Below are 22,131 nucleotides of genomic sequence, written 5' to 3' on the forward strand. Positions count from 1 at the left end.
ACAACAACTTGGTAATAATAAAAAGCTGTAAATCTTCAGGTATTATATCTTTCTACTTATCTATCTACTAGCTGTGCCCCGTGTTTTTATCCGCATTGCTCCTGTTGGTCTTAGCATGATGAAATATAGCCTTCCTCGATAGTTTATACCTACCAGTACCTACCTATCATATATTTAATTATTAACAAAAAAAATCTATAAAATTTCCAAAAAGAATCTCGTCAATAGGATTGGAAACCAAGAGAGTAACAAAAATTGAGCACTTATTAAAAAAAAAACACACAGGACCAATTGAAAAACTCCATCCTTTTTGGGAACGTCTGTTAAAAATATAATATTTTCTTTTTAAGTAAAAACAAGTAAGTGCGTCTATACTCTACAATCTACGCGCTAGTATCTATTGATTTGGTATAATTCTAAAAGTACTAAACACTGATTACAATTTGGTGACATAATTAATAAAAAACCAGTAAGGATTATGAATGAATGAATGAATGAATGAAAGCTTTATTGTACACACCAAAATAATGAAATAACATTAAGTAAAATATACATCAAATTGCACAATAGGCGACCTTATGGCTACAGAGCCATCTCTTCCAGGTAACCCAACCAAGGAAAACAGTAACAAAGAAAGAATAAAAGTAGGTGGTGCATACCAAAGCAATATATATAATAATAATATAGTAATACTAAGAAAGTAGGAATATAAATAATACATAATTTACAACAATAAAGAAAATAATATATATAATATAAAATAAAATAAATAAATACAGATAAGAGAAAGAATATATATAAAGTCATCACTTAATTAAGGACATGTGGTAATCAAAGAGCATGTTTTTGAAAACATCAATGGATCTAGCTTTGCGTATGGCTATTGGTAATTGATTCCATAGTCTAATAGCTTTGACAGTGAATGAGGTGTTAACAAATTTTGTTTTATGTATAGGTACATTAAGGAGGCAAGTATCGTTCGATCTCAAATTCAACCCATGATTACGAGCGTATTCAAAATTATTTTTTAAATAGGGCGGGGTTCTGGGATCGAATAAAATTCCAAACAATAGATGCAGCACATGAGCATCCCGGCGATATCTGATAGGCAGCCATTTCAGCCTGTGACGATAAGCGGAGACGTGGTCAAACTTGCGCAATCCAAAGATAAAACGGATGCACAAGTTCTGAAATCGCTCAAGCTTGTCAAGCTGGATTCCAGTTAGGTCACAGAAACTGACATCAGCGTAGTCGAGGATGGGAAGAAAGAGTGATTGCGCTAGCAAAATTTTGGTCGGAATCGGAAGAAAGTTTCGTAATCGCTTAAGGGAGTGGTATGCCGCAAATAACTTTTTACTAACATGTTTCATGTGCTCATGCCAGGAAAGTGTAGAATCTATATGGACACCTAGGTTTTTAACAGACTGACTGAAAGGGATTTTAGTGTCGTCAACGTAAACAGATGGTAAATTATCCCATACAATTTTAGACATAAACTGCGGACTTCCAATAATGATAATTTTATGAATCATAAAACAAAAATTCAAAAAATCAATCTGAATATGACAAGATAAAAAAAAGGTATTTTTCATAATGTGTCAAAAATTAAAACGTAACACAAGTTTTACGTATCTAATAATTTATTTACAAATAAATATAATAATTAAAACGGTATTGTTTATCTTTTTACACTTATTAAGTAGGTACTGTTAATATGTTGTATGATGTGTGTGTTCCTCCGTCCTCGTGTCATGTTCCCAAATTCCAGTATAAATGATTTTTTTAGAAAGGCCATTCGGAACCAGTTGACAGGCCGTATAGTCCACTTCTGAAATATAAAAAAAGAATTGAATGAATGTATGATATATTTTCTAAATATTTGAAGATATAATCGATTTTTTTTATTAAATGATGAAGTAAAACAAGAAATATACAAAATCGTATCTGCATTGAACGTCTTTATGTAAAAATCAATAAATAATCTTTGTTGGTAGATATCATCGTATGAGAGTAACGATTCTAGTAACATGAAGTTGACCTTACCCTCGCTTGCTAAAGTCAGTGTTGCCCATAGGTAAATTACTGCCGGTGCAGCTATTGTTGCGTGCCTCGTTCAGATCGACGCATTGTCTTCCAATGAAAGCATTGTATCTTACGCTGGCTGCGAACAGTTCATATGCACGGTCGTGGGAGCAGAGACTGAGAGAGCAGCCAGGTTGGCGATTGGTACCACCATTGGGATAGAAATTAGCGCCACAGATCGGGTCCAAGATGCCCAAGAGACCACCATCGGTGTGGATGCACTCGACATATACGCCATCATTGCGGTTCAAGGCATTAGGGCTATCGCTCCATTGAGGACCAGCTGGATCCAGACCTTAAATTTAAAATCAAGTTAATTTTTATTGATTCTAGGCCATTACGTAATGAAAAATAAATTAAAACAATCTAATTACGTAATGAAAAATAAATTAAAATATTAAAATTAAACTAGTAGTTTATTGCTTTATTCATTTAAAATATAAAAGATCTCAATTGATTTGGTCACTCAAGAATGTTATGTGGTTGGTTGCGAGAATTTTACAAGGACTGTTTTAATGGTATTCTTATATCATATTATAGTCGATCAGACCAACAATATAATTAATTATAGATATCGTACCCGAAATGCGCGCAATACGGCCACGAACGGTACGTCCTGCATTGCCAATAACGTGAGCACCCAAACTAGCGCCAATTAAGTGTACGTTGTTCCAATTGCCACCGTGATTGTTGATTAACCACTGCACGAAGTTGCCAAGATGTTGGCCCACGCTGGGCACATTTCTCACAGAAGTAGTGTATGGACTACTGGCTACTATGCTCCAATCCAATGTAATAACGTTATTATCACCATCGTGCAGTAAGGCATCTCGGATAAGAGGATTGAGAGGGGAGTTTCCACTACTGGACCATCCGTGAACAATAACTATAAGAGGGCGGTCCCTGTCGTAGTTAGAGTTCCTTACGGAGTTGTCGTCGTTTATTCTCAGAAGTTGGTGATTGTTTGGATTACGTCTGAAATAAAATGAAAATACATTCACTGAATTATTCAAGTAATATTCATCATAATCTAGGTTGATGTTCTAAGGCAAAACTACTTCATATGATGCTTTTTCTCATATCGTATTTATGTTCGCGATGCCTTAATCGATTAGAACAGATATATTTTAAAATTCACTTTTGCACGAACGGTGTTTTAGGCATCTTTAATTTATATTTGGTTACGTATGAGTAAATAATTACCTGGTAAAAAGCCAGTACTCGTTGTCAGCCCCATTCCTTGCGTCCAAAGAACTTTCATCAGCGGGTTCTTCAAGATCAACAAGGCGGGGGACTCCCTCACCATCGGTTATCCACACGTAGCGGCTCTCTCCCTCTACATAGTGACTGTTGTCCTCTGGTATGGTGGGGATGGCGTGACCAGCACACACTGAAAACATTAAAAAGGATTATGAATACCTGGCTTTGTGCATTTTATTCAAAACCGAATTCCTAAATCCTAGAGTCTGTCATACAGGTCATGTGATTCGAATGTGAATGAATGTTATCACTGAGCCATTAAATAGTCCGGGATACATCGTCCATTTTTGCAAGTGATTACTATCAAGCTAATTTTTCGTGAGTAGCTTTATTTTGATGAGATGCCCAATAATTTCATGTACGAAACTCTCGATTGTGGTAGCTACCAGAGGAAACAAGGATAAAAATTTTTGATTTGACGGTTCTCAAATATTTATTACGCAATTTGTAGGACAATATGTCCTTTGAATAATACAAGTATTAAATAAGTGAAAATAAAAAAATCAGCTGGTTAGTAATCATTTATGATGACTTCGTTATCTATACACATTGGAAAGGGGGACTCTTTGATCAAACCATAGATTTTGTAGGACAAATATTTTTTCTAATAATTTAGATAATTATCTTGAGATTGAACAAAAAAAAACATTCAGTTGGTAATTAATATTTGAGAACCATCAAATCAAAATATTTTATCCTTGTTTCCTCTGGTAGCTACCACAATCGAGAGTTTCGTACATGAAATTATTGGGTATCTCATCAAAATAAAGCTACTCACGAAAAATTAGCTTGATAGTAATCACTTGCAAAAATGGGCGATGTATCCCGGACTAAAAGATAGAGCATAATATAAGCGTTTTAGGTTTTGGTTCCGGAATGGTTAAACAGGACACTATTAAGAGATCTCTCTTGTTGTTACTATAAATTAAAATTTTAAGTGACAAAACTAATTAATGGGGTTTATAGAATTACTAAGTGAGCGATGAGAAATTAATCTAACAGTGACTTACAAACATTGATTGAATAAATATTAAAACAGGAATGAAAATATTCAAACGTTTAAAAAAAAACTAAAGCAATATAGAGGAAAATATGTTTGAAGTAAAAATGTTTACTCACGTGCAACTAGTGACGACAATATCACTAGAAACTTCATTTTCTTAAGACGGCACTGCAGACAGAGCAATCGATTTTTATAATTAAGACTATCTCCGAATTATCGTTGTTTTCTTATCATTCCATGGCAGAAACGAATCCGCTAACGATACTAATTGGATTAATTATGATTTTTTTTGCTAATGGTTCGCTCGCACAGTACCAAGTATCCAGACGTAAATTGGTAAAAATGTTCAAAACTAACGGAAGACAAAATATTTACTATAATTACAGTACTTGGAAGAAATTCATGGCCAATGTTTAAAATATAGGTTTGCACGATTTTCACCAAAACAATTTATCATTTTATTTTTTTACTTTCGACCTCGAATATTTTTTTAATTCACGTAGCGAATGACAATCAATTTTAGTATTTTATTTTTAGTAATGAACAATTATTCGCAGGAAATGAAATTTTGTACTTTGTGTATTCGCAGGATATGAAATTTTGTAAATTGAACTGAACGCATTGCACGATTCCTTTTGCATTTTGAGTCATGCTACTTTTGCATGAATATCATAAAATCAACAAATGAAAAAGGGAATTATTCTTTTAAAACAAAAAAGTTTATTTAAGTAGCCTATGTCATAACCACAATTCTGATAATTACAATCACACCTCATAAGTCAAAATACGTTCAGCGGTTTCTTCTTTCGCAGTCTGAGAGTAAAATAAAACAGCAGAGATTACAATGATATACTCATAAAATATTTCAAGACTGACGTTTCTCCACCATCACGTAGACCAAGGCGCGAGTAATAGGTAGATAGTGAGATTATTTTTCTTGATTATAAGATATAATGATTTGATGACAGCTAGATATTTAATTATAATTAATGGGTTTTTGGAATTCTTTGGAATTCTTTATCTTCAGACTGTATACATAGTTAATGGCCTAAAGTAATGCAAAAAAGCATTTAATATGAAAAAAAATGCATAAGACAAACATCTGACGACGCGGTTGGCGCAGTGGTAAAGTAACTGCCTACTGAGCCGACGGTCCCGGGTTCGATCCCCGGTCAGGGCAAATATTTGTGTGATGAACTCAATTATTTGTTCTTGGGTCTGGGTGTTATTATCTTTATATGTATTTATTAAATATTATATTTATCGTCGCCTAGTACCCACAACACAAGCCTTAACTGAGCTTACTGTGGGACAAGGTCGATTTGTGTAATAATGTCCTATAATATTTATTTATTTATTTATTTATCTATTTATTCAATTAGACTAATTCTTCTTGAAGCACTTTTGAAACGTCATAAAAGTTTTAACATTTACCACCGACCCGGAAAGCAGCATCTATGGAGAAGAACCAGCCAGAAACTCCATATTTGCTCTTTTAATTATCTGCAATATTACATTTAAATTTTACATAATAAAATGGACATATTAAAACAGGTTTTTACGGGACAACTTTCCGTTGATTTTCTTCTTCCATATTTTATAATATATTTGTAGGAGTATTACTGGCTGGTAGAAGTATTACTGGCTGATGAGAATTACATCGGAACGAGATTTGACAACTGTCGATCTGGCGGAGCGTCGCGTCGATGGTCGGCTGCAGACGTTGCTTGGTTACAAACGAAGAACGGCTAGAGCACCACGTTTGCGACGAATCGCTATTGTTCCGAGTAATCTTGTGCATTGTTGTAACGAAACTAATTAAAAGCGATTGATCAAGTGATCCCCTAATTATTAGTGCATAGATTTGTACGATTACATAACATTTGTTTGTAACATTGATGATTCATTTGTTTCCACCAACATTATAATTTACTGAAGATATGGGTGATTCTGATGAATATGGCCATCCGCCCATATCAGAAGTGGGATTACCAAGCGCTACTGACCGAGGAATATCAACCATCTGACGAAAATAGCGCCATGAAATTGCTAAGCAATATGGAAGTCTTACTTACTCGGATGTTAGCGACGACGCAATCGCCGATGGTAACTGCTAGCGCTCAGTCTAGTCCAGTGAAACTCGTTGAGTTTAATCCTTAAGATATAGACGTAGATGAAGAACGTTGGTGTAAGATTACAGAGTTTATAGTACTGACTAAAAATTTAAAGGGCGTAGATTTACTTGTGGCTCTTACCAATGCAATGAAAGGCTGCGCCGCCTCTTGCTTGACAAAGATAAATTTGAATGAGCTCACATGGGAGACTGTAAAACAAAATTTAATGGCCAGATTTTGTAAACCAAAATTATTTCAAGACTACTTTGATGAAATATTGCATTGTACACGCAAGAGTTCCTGATAAATGTCATTTTTGTGGAATCCCCGGATACCGGCAAGCCGACTGTAAAAAGCGTCTTCGAGAAGATTTTTCTAGAATAACTAAACAGCAAAATCCGTTAACTGCAACACGTTCTCCCGAGAAAATTGCGACCGTAACCTGCTACATATGCGGTCAAGCTGGACACGTAGCAACAAATTGTAACGAAAGAGGATGATGTCGGTTAAAAAGGAGGCTATAGCTACTACAAAATAAGAGGTTAATGTCTACGAACAACGACTGTCGAGTGGCATCTTGAGGCCGTAATCCGGTGAGTCAGTCCCCTTTTTGTTTGAAAGCGGATCATCTTGCTTTTTTTTTTGATAAAATAGAGCTATCTTAGTAAGTTGCCAGATACTGTGCGCAGTGATCTTGGGTATCTTACGGGCAAGTAGAGAGTAGAAGGTAGATGCGCACTTTGAAAAGTTTGCTAACGATTATCTAAAACGATCCCAATAAAGCGTGGCGTGACATAACATCTGAGATCGTGATATCATTGACCATGAATTGTCGAAAATTGGTCGAAATTCATGCAGAGAAAGACGATTCGTAACTTATGAGTAATCTGTAAGCATTGTTTGCATGAAGTCTACTTAACTATGTTGGCACGTTGAGTGAGAACAGTTATCGAGTAATGTGGTGTGTGAAGGTGGTTGAAGGGAATGTCGTCCGGGCCATGCAGCTGATAGCGGCTGGTCGAAGTGACACATTTATCCGATTCAACCATAAGTGTTCTTTGGTCGAAAGGACAGTGTCGTCCGGTCCATGCACATGGTCGAAAGGACACACCCGTCCGGTCCAAATGATACTGTGTAAAATTGGTCCTAAGGATAGGACATGCCGATAAAGTGTGTATTGTTTGTTGTGTGAGTAGAAAAAGGTGCCGTCCGGTCCATGAGTGGTCGAAAGAACACACGCTTTTTCATTCTGAGACAATTATTGTTGTATGACCGTAATATTACGTAGTAGACGTAGACGACGACGACGTATTAGCTTGTCAGGATGGGCGAGCGGGTAGATATTGACAGATACCCGTCCGATGGATTGTGTTATTGTTACAGGACTGCAATTTGATGCGCCCGAGGACGGTCGATAGTCAGAATGGCCGTGTAGGAGTATTACTGGCTGGTAGAAGTATTACTGGCTGATGAGAATTACATCGGAACGAGATTTGACAACTGTCGATCTGGCGGAGCGTCGCGTCGATGGTCGGCTGCAGACGTTGCTTGGTTACAAACGAAGAACGGCTAGAGCACCACGTTTGCGACGAATCGCTATTGTTCCGAGTAATCTTGTGCATTGTTGTAACGAAACTAATTAAAAGCGATTGATCAAGTGATCCCCTAATTATTAGTGCATAGATTTGTACGATTACATAACATTTGTTTGTAACATTGATGATTCATTTGTTTCCACCAACATTATAATTTACTGAAGATATGGGTGATTCTGATGAATATGGCCATCCGCCCATATATTCATTTACTACCTATAATAGGTTCTTAAACCGATACAATTTAAGTAAAATAACTTCATTTTTAGGTCGGTCGGTCTGTCAGGTTATCTTCAATAAGAATTAATATTTATACTTGGAAAATTAACTTTCTCTATCTACGAATTGCCTCAAAATGAGTCAATGATCTTATTACTTAACGTATTTGTTGAAATATCTTGTCCTTTTATTTAATCGGTTCGCACAAAACTATTAATATAGGCTAAGTAGCACCTCACTACTGTATAGCTAATATGGCTATCAGTAAAGCACGTTGTCTACTTAGGTTGTTTCAATATACTCTCTACTATTATTTTAAAGTGAAACTTTTATTACATCGTCTCAAACTTTTTGGTCCGTGTAGCGCATGTCGCGTGACGGTCGGCTGCCGAGTAGGTATAAAGCAGTGTTCGGAGTCATTATCGTACAAATACGATAATTTTGTGCCTAAGTTTCACTTTTACCGTGGTTTCATAAAACCACACAACATTTTTTTATATATTGCTAAATATATTATGTTTTATCTTAACGAAAGTTATCGCTACCCAGTACCCTTCCTATTTTTCTATTAACAAATTATCTTTTCTATAATCTAATTTTCAAAATTAAATCTTTTGTCCCTCTCTTAAAACAACGTTGCTTAAAGGCAAACTTAAAAACAAACTGATAATAATTTTATAATAACATTAATTAATTTAAACCAGAGAAGATTATATTATTTTTTTATTGATCATAAAAAAGCAATCTGAATATGACAAGATAAAAAAAGGTATCATCACTACATAGTATAAAACAAAGTCGCTTTCTCTGTCCCTATGTCCATATGTATGCTTAAATCATTTAAACTACGCAACGGATTTTGATGCGGTTTTTATAAATAGATAGAGTGATTCAAGAGGAAGGATTTAGTATATTATAGTTTATTAAGTTTTAGACAAAGCGGGCGAAGCCGCGGGCGGAAAGCTAGTTTTTCATAATGTGTAAAAAATTAAAACAACGCAAATTTTAGGAAATAATTTATTAATAAATAAAATAATTAAAATAGTCATTGTCTATCTATTTAAACTTTTTAAGTATTAGGTACTGATAATATCTCCTGCCATCATGTTCCCAAAATCCAGCATACCTAAATGATTTTTTTAGAAAGGCCATTCGGAACCAGTTGAAAGGCCGTATAGTCCACTCCTGAAATATCAAAAAGAACCGAATTTATATATGATATCTTTTCTATGAATATTTGTAACGAAAAAAAAAATATTTAAAAAATGGTATAATAAGGTAATCTTATGCATAAAAATGAATCGCAAAATGTGTTGGTAAGCGCATAACTCGAGAACGGCTGAACCGATTTCGATAATTCTTTTTTTATTATATTCCTTGAAGTACGAGGATGGTTCTTATGTAGAGAAAACGTAAACATGTACCACGGGCGAAGCCGGGGCGGACCGCTAGTATGGTAATACGTGTAATATTCAAGATCGTAACTGCATTGAACGTGCTTACATCTTTATCAAAATAACAGTAACATCCATCTTTGTAAGTTTCGTCGTATTAGAGAATTAGGATTATAGTAACATGAAGTTGAACTTACCCTCGCTTACTGAAGTCAGTGTTGCCCATACGTAAGTTGATGCCGGTACATTTATTGTTTCGTGCCTCGTCGAGATTGGCGCATCGACTTCCATTGAATCCGTTGTATCTAATGCTAGAAGCGAAAAATTCAAAGGCACGGCCGTGGGAGCAGCTGCTGAGAGAGCAGCCAGGTTGGCGGTTGGTACCACCATTGGGATAGAAGTCAGCGTCACCGATTGGGTCGAAGATGCCCAAGAGACCACCATCGGTGTGGATGTTTTCGACATATACACCATCATTGCGATTCAAGACATTGGGGTTATCGCTCCATTGGGGACCAGCTGGATCCAGACCTGAATTTAAAAATTAAGAACGTTATTTTTATTATTTAGGTCATATCAGGTTACATTATTTCTTAAGCTATTGCATAGCTTCTATCGCGGGCCTTGAGCGCGGGGACCGAATCCAGAAATTGTGTAACGAAAAACCTCACGCTCCCCACTCCGACGGGCCCGGAGGTGTGGCTTGAAGGCATAGCATGCAATAAGAAAAAAAATAATTTCGATCATCAAAAGTACTACCCATAATTCTTATATCATGTGGTCGATCAGACCAACAATAACATAAATTACAGATATCGTACCTGTAATGCGCCCAATCTGACCACGAACGATACGTCCGGCATTGCCAATAATGTGAGCACCCAAACTGAAGCCAATTAAGTGTACGTTGTTCCAATTTCCACCGTGATTGTTAATTAACCACTGCACGAAATTTCCAAGATGTTGGCCCACGCTTGGCACATCTCTAACAGAAGTGGTGTAAGCACTGCTAGCTGCTCTGCGCCAGTCCATTACAATGACGTTATTGTCACCAACGTGAAGTAAGGCATCTCGGATAAGGGGATTGAGAGCAGTGTTTCCATCGGCTTTCCATCCGTGAACAATCACCATAAGAGGGCGGTTCCCGTCGTAGTTAGAGTTTCTTACGGAGTTATTGTCATTGATTCTTAGAAGTTGGTGATTGTTTGGATTACGTCTGAAATAAAAAGAAGATACATTCACTAAATTATTCAAGTAATATTCATTGTGATCAACCTTGATTTTCTTGGGTAAATTGTAAAATTAATAGACTTTTGCACGAACTTAAGTGTTCTAGGCCTCTTTCATTTAATAGAAAATAGTTACCTGGTAAAAAGCCAGTACTCGTTGTCAGCCCCATTCCTTGCGTCCAAAGAACTTTCATCCGCTGGTTCTTCAAGATCAACAAGGCGGGGGACTCCCTCACCGTCAGGTATCCACACGTAGCGGCTCACTCCCTCTACATAGTGACTGTTGTCCCCTGGTATGGTGGGGATGGCGTGACCAGCACACACTGAAAACATTGAAAAGGATAATGAATGTGCATGTGCATTTTATTCAAAACTGAATTCCTAAATCGCTTAGGTGTCGCTACAATAGAGTCTGTCATACAGGTCATGTGATTCGAATGTGAATGAATTTTATCACTGACCCATTAAAGATAGAGCATAAAATAAGCGTTTTAATTTTCGGTTCCGAAAGGGTTAAACTGTAAACAGGACACTATTAAGGAGACTCTCTTGTTGTTGCTGTAAATTAAAATTTGACTTACAAAAATTGATTTAATAAATATTAAAACAGGAATGAAAATATTGAAACGTTTAAAATAACTAAAGCAATATAGAGGAAAATATGTTTGAAGTAAAAATGTTTACTCACGTGCAACTAGTGACGACAATATCACTAGAAACTTCATTTTCTTAAGACGGCACTGCAGACAGAGCAATCGATTTTTATAATTAAGACTATCTCCGAATTATCGTTGTTTTCTTATCATTCCATGCCTCTAGACAAATGGCAGAAACGAATCCGCTAACGATACTAATTGGATTAAGCTTATGATTTTTTTGCTAATGGTTCGCTCACACGGTACCAAGTATCCAGGCGTAAATTGGTAAAAATGTTCAAAACTAACGGAAGACAAAATATTTCCTATAATTACAGTACTTGGAAAAAATTCAAGGCCAATGTTTAAAATAAAATTGTTTTGGTGAAAATCGTGCAAACCTATTGCACGATTTTCACCAAAACAATTTAAATCATTTTATTTTTTTACTTTTGACCTCGAATATTTTTTTAATTCACTTAGAGTATGATAATCAATTTTAGAATTTTATTTTTAGTAACTAATGAACAATTATTCGCAGGAAATGAAATTTTGTACTTTGTGTATTCGCAGGATATGAAATTTTGTAAATTGAACTGAACGCATTGCACGATTCCTTTTGCATTTTGAGTCATGCTACTTTTGCATGAATATCATAAAATAAACAAATGAAATAGGGAATTATTGTTTAAAAACCAAAAAGTTTATTTAAGTAGCCTATGTCATAACCACAAGTCTGATAATTACAATCACACCTCACAAGTCAAAATACGTTCAGCGGTTCCTTCTTTCGCAGTCTGAGAGTAAAATAAAACAGCAGAGATTACAATGATAGACTCATAAAATATTTCAAGACTCCAAACGTTTCTCCACCATCACGTAGACCAAGCAGCGAGTAAAGGGTAAATAATGAGATTATTTTTCTTGATTATAAGATATAATGATTTGATGACAGCTAGATAATTATAATGAATGGGTCTTTGGAATTCTTCGGAATTCTTTATCTTCAGACTGTATTGAGTTTGAGTGTATACCTAGTTTACGCCTTTAGTACTTACCTACACCTACGCGAATATACGAATGTATGCGGAAGCGAAACAGCGAAAAATCTGTAAGTAGTATGGCAGATTTTCGCATATGATATGTCTCACTCTAGCACATAGAATTAGATGAAATAGTTGCGTCCTTGTCAGTATTGTTTCGCAAGGACCTGCGAAATGGCCATTACACAGACGCATACGTTTCGCTAGTGATGTTTCGCATCGCAATGCATCAGCTCGCGATCTGTCGGTGAGGACAGATTTTCGCACCATGGATGCCGAAAATACTGAATTATTTTTTGCATTCTATTCGAGATTATCCCGTATTATGCAATTGGACACGCAGAATTTAAAAGCATGTACAAAAATTACGTCTGCACCTGCAGTCGTCGAAAATTACAATGGTATATCATTGCGAAAAAGTTGCGAAAACATTGCTGTGTATTAACGTTCCGCATATATTTCGCTACGCAGTAGTTCCGCAGAAACTCGCTGCCGCATACGAATGCGTAGGTGTACTAAATGCGTTATGGCCTAAAGTAATGCAAAATAGCATTTAATATGAAAAAATTGGTTGTCTGTAAAGTCGGTTTACTGTCGATATAGTTGAACGTGACAACGTCCGATTTTGCTTCTTTGTCGTTCGTTCCGCGCTCTCGCTCGCACTTCAAGCCTTACATGGAACGCCTCAGAGCGAGGTAACGCCGCATGAGTCATGTTTTTTCGTGCGTGCAGGCGGCTCTATCGAATTATAAGACGTTGTCACGTCAAAAAAATGCATAAGACAAACATCTATTTATTCAATTGGACTTCTTCTTGAAGCACTTGAAAAGTCATACCACCGACCGCAACCCGGAAAGCAGTATCTATGGAGAAGAACCAGCCAGAAACTCCATATTTGCTCTTTTAATTATCTGCAATATTACATTTAAATTTTACATAATAAAATGGACATATTAAAACAGGTTTTTACGCGACAACTTTCCTTTGATTTTCTTCTTCCATATTATATTCATTAATACTATAATCGGTTCTTAAACTGATACAATTTAAGTAAAATTTTATTTTAAGTAAAATTTTTTTTTCATTTTTAGGTCGGTCGGTCGGTCAGATCATCTTCAAAAAGTATTAATATTTATACTTGGAAAATTAACTTTCTCTATCTACGAATTGCCTCAAGAGTCAATGATCTTATTACCGTATTTGTTGAAATATCTTGTCCTTTTATTTAATCGGTTCGCACAAAAATATTAATATAGGCTAAGTAGCACCTCACTACTGTATAGCTTTATAATGTGGCTATCAGTAAAGCACGTTGTCTCCTTAGGTTGTTTCAATATACTTACTCTCTACTATTATTTTATAATGATATCATCAGTATATTCAGAAATTAAAGATGAATGAAGAAGCAACACATATCGTCAACAATTTATTTAACTTATAAATAAACATTGATCTTTTTTCAACATTATACTTTTTGAGACGACATTACTGGTCCAGTTGAATAGCAATAAGTTTCCTTAGAACGGCCAGGAACGTCCAGTTGTTAAACCGTAAAGTCCAGTTCTGAAATAGACACAAAATAATTATTAAATATATTTTCCAGAAACACAAATTTAACAAGTCTAACTTTAATAAAATATGTAGGCTAGGTAGCTATTGGAAAAAAAAATCGCGAAAAAACAAAAAAACATTCTGTCTTTAATAGGTACAAAGTAGGTATTTCGGATTTCATAATATACCTATACTGAATGGAATGACCAATTTAAATCAATTAACTATTGAAAAATCCAAGCAATACCTACTATTCAAGTACATAATTAATAATTGTTAACAAAGTTTGAATATTTTAAAATTAATTTATCATATTAGGTTCCCCCGTGAAAAATATTTCAAATAAATATTGCATAATTGATTGAAAATATTGCTGGAGAAATGGCAGTTCATAATGTCTGATTTTAATTAAAGAAAAAACCAACCCGCGCTTATTTAGGTCACGATTTCCCATGCGAAGATTAGCACCGGTGCATCTGTTGTTCCTTGCTTCATTTAGGTTAGCGCACCGTCTGCCGTTGAAGTTGTTGTATCTAACACTAGCGGCAAAAAGTTCGTAGGCGCGGCTGTGGGAGCAAGTACTGACAGCACATCCAGGTTGTGCGTTTCTTCCACCGTTAGGATAGAAATCCGCATCAGCGATTGGGTCGAAGATTCCGAGTAGTCCACCGTCGGTGTGGATAGCTTCAACATATACACCGTCGCGACTGTTCAGAGCGCGCGAGTTACCGCCCCATTGAGGGCCAGCAGGATCGAGACCTACAAATTGTTTATTAAATAACATTTGAAGTAAAAAAAACATAATTTTTCAATATTTAGCCCATAATTTACCTGTGACACGAACAGGACGGCCTCCTACGGTACGTCCAGCATTCCCAACAATATGTGCTCCCAAACTGAAGCCAATTAGATGGAAGTTGTTCCAATTTCCTCCGACTGTGTTAATAACAAATTGTAAGAATTGTCCAAGATGTTGGCCAACGCTTGGAACATCACGCACAGAGGTGGTGTAAGCGCCACTAGCAGCATTTCTCCAGTCAACGACGATAACATTAACATCGGCTACATCAAGATATGCCGAAGTAATCAAAGGATTTATTTCTGAATTTCCGTTGCTGTTCCATCCGTGAACGACAACTTTGGTTTGTCTGTTACTACGGTAATTAGAGTTACGCACAGAATTAGCGTTATTGTGTACCAGAACTTGACGGTTGTTACGGTTGTTCCTAGAAAAATAGTTTGATGTTTAAAAGTCTGCAAATATGTTGCTTCTTAAAATAGGGAATGAGAAAAGATTGATGGTTCGCGGTACGAAATACAGTAGCAGTCACATGCTACTATTTGACGCTGATTTTCTGTGGAGAAATTTTCCACGTTGTCCGTAATCTGGGCCAATTCCAGCCAAGACGTGCTTTACATGCACAGTGAAATTGAGAACTTAAAGGACTATTTTATAATTTATAATGTAAATATTTGATTAATATAGTTTAAATAAATATTTTTTTTACCTTGTAAACAGCCAGTATTCATTCCGAGATCCAGCATTTCTGCTCATGTCAGGTTCCTCCTCAGCTTGAAGGTCTACGAGGCGAGGAATACCTTCACCATCAGGCATCCAGATGTAGCGGCTTTCTCCTTCCACATAGTGGCTATTGTCCCCGGGGATAGTGGGGATAACGCTACACGTACACACTGCAAATAGAACAATTATTAAGTATTCTCTAGCATTGACACCATCAGCAGTGTTAACAGTTTTTAATTGTCAGTAGTAGCCGATTTACATAATTAGCCCAATAATATATCTTTTTACTTGCAAACGGAAAATTAATTACATGTCAAGAACAAGAATACAATTTGTATTTGAATAGCTATTAAGAATATCAGCGCCTTTCTTGGTGACTGAACTAATTTTCAGTAGCGTACAATTGACTTTGCCTATATCAAGGATATTATAAATACTAAAATAATTATAATATACTTTCAATACATAATATTATATCTTATCTCAAATGATATGTATTATGTTTAATGTGCAGAGACATTTTTAGGATATCAAATAATTTAATGGTTGCTCAGTTTCACAACAAATGTTTTTCTTGTTAACTTGATGATGACTTGATATTAAGAAATGTAATAATTAGTATTACATTTCTTAATATCAAGTCATCATCATCATTACAAAAAACTTTTTGTATATTTTTTTCTTTGAGGTGGCGGGAAAGTCGTTATTTTTTTGAATTGATTTCAAAAAAAGGAGGAGGTTTTCGATTGTATTCTTTTGCACGCCTCATAAGCGAAGCGTTGAGGTGGGTACTACTGTCACTTCGCGCAAAACATCTGATTTTTCAAACTTAAAATGTCTTTATGTATCATACATTGCACTTGTAAGATAATACATACACACACATATTAAGAAAAAACACTATTTTTAACATTCATGATATTTTTGATGTCATTTTTGTTATTTAAACTAGTTAAAAAACAGTTTTAAAAAGTTCTGTCTTGGACGTCCGTGTGTCTGTATGTGCGGATCCTTTTTCTTGTTAACACGATAGCGACCGAAATACTTTACTAATCGAGTCTTTTTTTTTCTCTTACGCTTGAGTATGCTCAGGAATAGAACCCTTTCATTTTTCAGGGTCTGATTCGATGTGGTTTAATTGTTATTAAATAAACAAAAATAATAAATAATTATTAAAAAAAAATTATGAGGCGTGCACTTTTGGATTTTCCAAACTTTTTGGTTTGTTACCTCAGTGGTTCAGAGCTTTCGACTGGGCTAACTGATTTTGATTATTCTTGTTGTTATTGAAAGATCACGTCATGTGTTTCCATTAAATAATTAATTCCGTCGAATTGGAAGCGATATATTTTTTTTAGTTACAAAATAATTATTCTGTAAATACGCTTTAGTAGGTACGTACAATTATTTAGTACAATTATTTACTAATTAAAAATTCTTATACTTCAATTATTATATTATAAAGTTTATAACAACATAATTCATTCCCTTCTTTGAGGCAACGAACGGCAACTCCTTAATATTTCTTAATAAAATGTACTCTACTATATGAATAGGATATTTACTAATAATAACAAGTCTAATTTCGATCCTTTTTAAATGTAAAGTTTGAAGTCCCGTGTGGGATATGGGGCAGATGCATTTAAGGTGTTTAAATGCATCCGTACCCCACACTTTTTTGTTTCACTTATCGATTTTCTGTACGGACAAGTACCTCTGTACCATCCACCTCTGTGCCCTGCCAGACCTTCCCTGCATCGAACCCAGGACCACTTAGTTGTACGCTCAATCAATTAACAGCTCTAACAAGGAAGTGGTCGATCCTTTTTAATTCACTACTACTTTTTTTAAATGCCACCCCAAAATTTTTTACGAATTGCTACATCTCAATTGGTTTTGAAAACGCATAATAATAAACGAGTGGGAATTAATAATAAAGGAGTGGGACTTAATTGGTTTTCAAAACTATTACTCGTTTAAACGAGTGGGATATATAAAGGAGTGGGAGTTATTATCAACAAGTAACATATCGTTAAATTGTTAAATTTATCTTTCATTCTCATTATTTTCAAAATACAAACCCTAAACGCATTTAGGTTTTTATTAATTTAAAATGTATTATATATTAATTATAAAATTGATTAATTTTGTAAAAAGCCTCAAATTAATATTTATTCTACCTGTCATATATTTCAGAAGCTTATGTTGTTATTGCTGAAGAATTACCAAATAACATATCTATAAAATTTCCAAAAAGAATCATGGCAATCGGATGGAAACTTCCGGAGTTATCGATGAAAAAATCCACACTACACACACACAGTCTGTTAAAAATATATTTTATTAATGTCAAAACCTATAGTACGTTTATAATCTACATGCTAGTATCAATCGATCTCGTAAAATTCTAAAAGCACTAACAAATATTCAATAAACTCTATAATATAAGTATATTATAAATTAAATGGATCTTTACTTACAGGTAACGGTAGCAAGTAATAAAATTGCAGACTTCATCACTTTATTTTTAATAGGCCGAATCTGAACGACCAACACTGAGTTACATTACTTTATATATTGCTAAATATATGTTTTATCTTAACGAAAGTTATCGCTACCCTTCCTATTTTTCTATTAATAAATTATCATTTCTGTTATCTTATTTTCAAAATTAAATCTTTTGTCCCTCTCTTAAAACAACGTTGCTTAAAGGCAAACTCAAAAACAAAGTGATAATAATTTGATGATAACATTAATTAATTTAAACCAGAGAAGATTATATATTTTTTTATTAATAATTATAACAAATGAAAAAAAGCAATCTGAATATGACAAGATAAAAAAGGTATCACTACTTAGTATAAAACAAAGTCGCTTTATCTGTTCCTATGTCCCTATGTATGCTTAAATCTTTAAAACTACGCAACGGATTTTGATGCTGTTTTTTTAAATAGATAGTGTGATTCAAGAGGAAGGTTTAAGTATGTATGTATATAATTTATTATGTTTTAGACAAAGCGGGCGAAGCCGCGGGCGGAAAGCTAGTTTTTCATAATGTGTAAAAAATTAAAACAACGCAAATTTTAGGAAATAATTTATTAATAAATATAATATTATAATAATTAAAACGGTCATTGACTCAACAACTATCTATTTAAACGTTTTAAGTATTAGGTACTGTTAATATCTCCTGCCATCATCCAGCATACCTAAATGTTTTTTTTAGAAAGGCCATTCGGAACCAGTTGAAAGGCCGTATAGTCCACTTCTGAAATATTAAAAAGAACCGAATTTATGTATGATATCTTTTCTATGAATAAGTATTTGTAACGAAAAAAAAATATTTAAAAAATACCATATTAAGGTAATATGGTACCTAATACATGCATTCCCATATTCAAGATCGAAACTGCATTGAACGTGCTTACATCTTTATAAAAATAACAGTAACATCTTTGTAAGTTTCGTCGTATTAGAGAATTAGGATTATAGTAACATGAAGTTGAACTTACCCTCGCTTACTGAAGTCAGTGTTGCCCATACGTAAGTTGCTGCCGGTACATTTATTGTTACGTGCCTCATCGAGATTGGCGCATCGTCTTCCATTGAATCCGTTGTATTTAATACTAGAAGCGAAAAATTCAAAGGCACGGGCGTGGGAGCAGCCACTGAGAGAGCAGCCAGGTTGGCGGTTGGTGCCACCATTGGGGTAGAAGTCAGCGTCACCGATTGGGTCGAAGATGCCCAAGAGACCACCATCGGTGTGGATGTTTTCGACATATACACCATCATTGCGATTCAAGGCTCGGGAGTTTCCGCCCCATTGGGGGCCAGCAGGATCCAGACCTGACATTTAAAAATTAAGGATGTTATTTTTATTATTTAGGTCATATTAGGTTACATTATTTATTAGCTGCTAAGTATTCAATGTATTACTTGTATTGGTATTCGATATCGACCTTTATTTTTATATTATGGAAGACAATAATTTTTTATTATTATTTTTTGTATAGTTTTAGATCCTGATTTGTTTATCATGAGACCGCCCTTGGAATATCTCCATTCCAACAAAAAATTAATCTAAAGAATCGGTTCAGAAACGACGAAGTTATCCACAAATATAAGTTTAATCTGTCTAGCCCAGGAACCACATACACAATAGAAAATCTATTGTGTCTGGGACCGATTCTACTTTTTTGAAGTAATACCTATAAAACATGGTTGGTTCATATAAAGAAAAAGTTTATAATTTCGATTATCAAAAGTACTACCCATAATTCTTATATCATGTAGTCGATCAGACCAACAATAACATAAATTACAGATATCGTACCTGTAATGCGCCTAATCCGACCACGAACGGTACGTCCGGCATTGCCAATAATGTGAGCACCCAAACTGAAGCCAATTAAGTGTACGTTGTTCCAATTGCCACCGTGATTGTTAATTAACCACTGCACGAAATTTCCAAGATGTTGGCCCACGCTTGGCACATCTCTAACAGAAGTGGTGTAAGCACTGCTAGCTGCTCTGCGCCAGTCCATTACAATAACGTTATTGTCACCAACGTGAAGTAAGGCATCTCGGATAAGGGGATTGAGAGCAGTGTTTCCATCGGCTTTCCATCCGTGAACAATCACCATAAGAGGGCGGTTCCTGTCGTAGTTAGAGTTTCTTACGGAGTTATTGTCATTGATTCTTAGAAGTTGGTAATTGTTTGGATTACGTCTGAAATAAAAAGAAAATACATTCACAAATTTTTTCAAGTAATATTCATTGTGATCAGCCTTGATTTTCTTAGGTAAATTGTAAAATTAATTGACTTTTGCACGAACTTAAGGCCTCTTTCATTTAATAGAAAATAGTTACCTGGTAAAAAGCCAGTACTCGTTGTTAGCCCCATTCCTTGCATCCAAAGGACTTTCATCCGCTGGTTCTTCAAGATCAACAAGGTGGGGGACTCCCTCACCGTCGGGTATCCACACGTAGCGGCTCTCCCCCTCTACATAGTGACTGTTGTCCCCTGGTATGGTGGGGATGGCGTGACCAGCACACACTGGAATTATTAAAAAAAAAACTTTTGTAAAAAAATACATAAATAATATTTTACCCTGTAAGAGAGCTTGATCTTTTTGACAGACGGGCTAATGATGGGATACATAAAATATCTAGTACTTCAAAAATTAACGTTTTAAAATACTTGTAGCTGTGAAGAGATGCTGGTGCCTGCTAATCGTGTCTATTATTTTAACTGTAAGGAACACTTCAATGTTATTTACTTTGAAGCAGTAAAAAGTCTTAAAATTTTCGGATAACGATCTTGAATTTTTGTGTTACCTATACCATGTCTGGTGCACTACATACAAAAGACGATTAATGCCATCCGTCTACCAATAGATGCCGCTAAGTGTATCATTTTAACCAGCAAGAAACAAAATTAGATTTAATTGCAATTTCATTGCTTTTTATAATTTTTTACATACTTTTGTAAATGGAACCTACCTATTTAATTTAATTTTCACTCGATTTTAACTAATTTTACAGAAAAGTTTATATTCAAAACAACGCCATCTCATGAAACTACTATAAACAAGTTATTCTCCTCCGATTTGGCGATGCTAAACGAATACTAGATGGCACTAAGACGTTTTTACGTTACTTTTCACGTTTTTAACACAGACTAATAATAATATCACAGACCACAGACTAATAATAATATATGTACTACGTTTTTAATACATAACCTCATTGCCTTTGCAGTACCTATAAAAAATATTGTAAATGGGTTAAAGCCGTTATTAATTATTACTAACTGCGTTCCTGTAGCGGCTTATATTAGGTAGGTACCTAGTGTATTGATCGTTTTCATACGAAAAATGAATTGTCGGAAAACTTGCGAGATTGTGTGAATATTTGATTGCAAGATCTCATTACAAAATAATATACATAATACAACCTATACTTAAACCGTAGTAAGTATATTATTTCTAGTCACATTTAATTATAAGTATATAAATTATAAATAAATATTAAAGGACAATATTACACAAATCGACCTAGTCCCACAGTAATCTCAATTAAGGCTTATGTTGTGGGTACTATAGTCTGTCCACTATAAGCTTAGATGTATAATCTAAGGGCGTATTCAGAAAGAAAGCTTGAAACTTATAGCAAGTTCAGGAAAATATATGAACATGCGCTTATAAGCGCTGATCGGCGCCGACAAGTTTGTTGTAACTTGTTGGAACTTGTCGGCGCCTATCAGCGCTTATAAGCGCATGTTCATATATTTTCCTGCGCGGGTTACCAGCGCTTATAAGCGCCGATAAGCGCTTTTAAGCGCTTATAAGTTTCAAGCTTTCTTTCTGAATACGCCCTAAGACTATAAGAATTGCTTTTTGACAGCTCGACGGGTGATACCAGAAGTGATGTTCAAAAGATTATCGATTGTGATACCATTTCAATTATAAATTAAAAATATTAT

General features: G+C 35.0%; 4 protein-coding genes across 4 annotated transcripts; all 4 read right to left on the reverse strand.

Moving 5' to 3' along the window:
* Window positions 1-2,039: 2,039 nt before the first annotated feature.
* On the reverse strand, window positions 2,040-4,587 carry LOC149907624 (lipase member I-like). The gene is made up of 4 exons (XM_090103369.1): window positions 4,462-4,587; window positions 3,286-3,472; window positions 2,663-3,057; window positions 2,040-2,377 (listed from the first exon to the last, which is right to left on the reverse strand). The coding sequence occupies exons 1-4, from the start codon at window positions 4,496-4,498 to the stop codon at window positions 2,040-2,042; spliced, it is 957 nt and encodes a 318-aa protein (XP_089959495.1). The 5' UTR covers window positions 4,499-4,587.
* Window positions 4,588-9,412: 4,825 nt separating this feature from the next.
* Window positions 9,413-11,720, reverse strand: LOC149907625 (pancreatic lipase-related protein 2-like). The gene is made up of 5 exons (XM_090103370.1): window positions 11,585-11,720; window positions 11,033-11,219; window positions 10,489-10,883; window positions 9,865-10,198; window positions 9,413-9,458 (listed from the first exon to the last, which is right to left on the reverse strand). The coding sequence occupies exons 1-5, from the start codon at window positions 11,619-11,621 to the stop codon at window positions 9,413-9,415; spliced, it is 999 nt and encodes a 332-aa protein (XP_089959496.1). The 5' UTR covers window positions 11,622-11,720.
* A 2,359-nt stretch (window positions 11,721-14,079) lies between these two features.
* LOC149907626 (pancreatic lipase-related protein 2-like) lies at window positions 14,080-15,806 on the reverse strand. The gene is made up of 4 exons (XM_090103371.1): window positions 15,634-15,806; window positions 14,957-15,351; window positions 14,551-14,884; window positions 14,080-14,137 (listed from the first exon to the last, which is right to left on the reverse strand). Exons 1-4 carry the CDS (start codon window positions 15,738-15,740, stop codon window positions 14,092-14,094), a joined length of 882 nt encoding a protein of 293 aa, XP_089959497.1. The 5' UTR covers window positions 15,741-15,806; the 3' UTR covers window positions 14,080-14,091.
* A 3,063-nt stretch (window positions 15,807-18,869) lies between these two features.
* LOC149907627 (pancreatic lipase-related protein 2-like) lies at window positions 18,870-21,790 on the reverse strand. The gene is made up of 5 exons (XM_090102642.1): window positions 21,070-21,790; window positions 20,517-20,703; window positions 19,981-20,375; window positions 19,160-19,493; window positions 18,870-18,915 (listed from the first exon to the last, which is right to left on the reverse strand). The coding sequence occupies exons 1-5, from the start codon at window positions 21,104-21,106 to the stop codon at window positions 18,870-18,872; spliced, it is 999 nt and encodes a 332-aa protein (XP_089958768.1). The 5' UTR covers window positions 21,107-21,790.
* Window positions 21,791-22,131: the final 341 nt, after the last annotated feature.

Source organism: Colias eurytheme, chromosome 6, assembly GCF_061535395.1.
Source record: "Colias eurytheme isolate Ceu_HAF_F1 chromosome 6, ilColEury1 Martin Lab GWU primary, whole genome shotgun sequence".
Lineage (NCBI taxonomy): Eukaryota > Metazoa > Arthropoda > Insecta > Lepidoptera > Pieridae > Colias > Colias eurytheme.

What these genes read in the sequence shown, in the direction of transcription:
- LOC149907624 (XM_090103369.1), bottom strand. Translation starts at nt 4,498, where the DNA reads ATGAAGTTTCTAGTGATATTGTCGTCACTAGTTGCAC. An exon ending in ATTGTCGTCACTAGTTGCAC is followed by an intron (nt 3,473 to 4,461) that starts GTGAGTAAACAT and finishes TAATGTTTTCAG; the next exon opens with TGTGTGCTGGTCACGCCATC. An exon ending in GAGTACTGGCTTTTTACCAG is followed by an intron (nt 3,058 to 3,285) that starts GTAATTATTTAC and finishes ATTTTATTTCAG; the next exon opens with ACGTAATCCAAACAATCACC.
- LOC149907625 (XM_090103370.1), bottom strand. Translation starts at nt 11,621, where the DNA reads ATGAAGTTTCTAGTGATATTGTCGTCACTAGTTGCAC. An exon ending in TCAGATTGGGCGCATTACAG is followed by an intron (nt 10,199 to 10,488) that starts GTACGATATCTG and finishes TTTTAAATTCAG; the next exon opens with GTCTGGATCCAGCTGGTCCC. An exon ending in ACTGACTTCAGTAAGCGAGG is followed by an intron (nt 9,459 to 9,864) that starts GTAAGTTCAACT and finishes TTGATATTTCAG; the next exon opens with GAGTGGACTATACGGCCTTT.
- LOC149907626 (XM_090103371.1), bottom strand. Translation starts at nt 15,740, where the DNA reads ATGCCTGATGGTGAAGGTATTCCTCGCCTCGTAGACCTTCAAGCTGAG. An exon ending in GAATACTGGCTGTTTACAAG is followed by an intron (nt 15,352 to 15,633) that starts GTAAAAAAAATA and finishes CTATTTTTCTAG; the next exon opens with GAACAACCGTAACAACCGTC. An exon ending in CCGTCCTGTTCGTGTCACAG is followed by an intron (nt 14,885 to 14,956) that starts GTAAATTATGGG and finishes AACAATTTGTAG; the next exon opens with GTCTCGATCCTGCTGGCCCT.
- LOC149907627 (XM_090102642.1), bottom strand. Translation starts at nt 21,106, where the DNA reads ATGAAATTGCAATTAAATCTAATTTTGTTTCTTGCTG. An exon ending in TCTAATTTTGTTTCTTGCTG is followed by an intron (nt 20,704 to 21,069) that starts GTTAAAATGATA and finishes TAATAATTCCAG; the next exon opens with TGTGTGCTGGTCACGCCATC. An exon ending in GAGTACTGGCTTTTTACCAG is followed by an intron (nt 20,376 to 20,516) that starts GTAACTATTTTC and finishes TTTTTATTTCAG; the next exon opens with ACGTAATCCAAACAATTACC.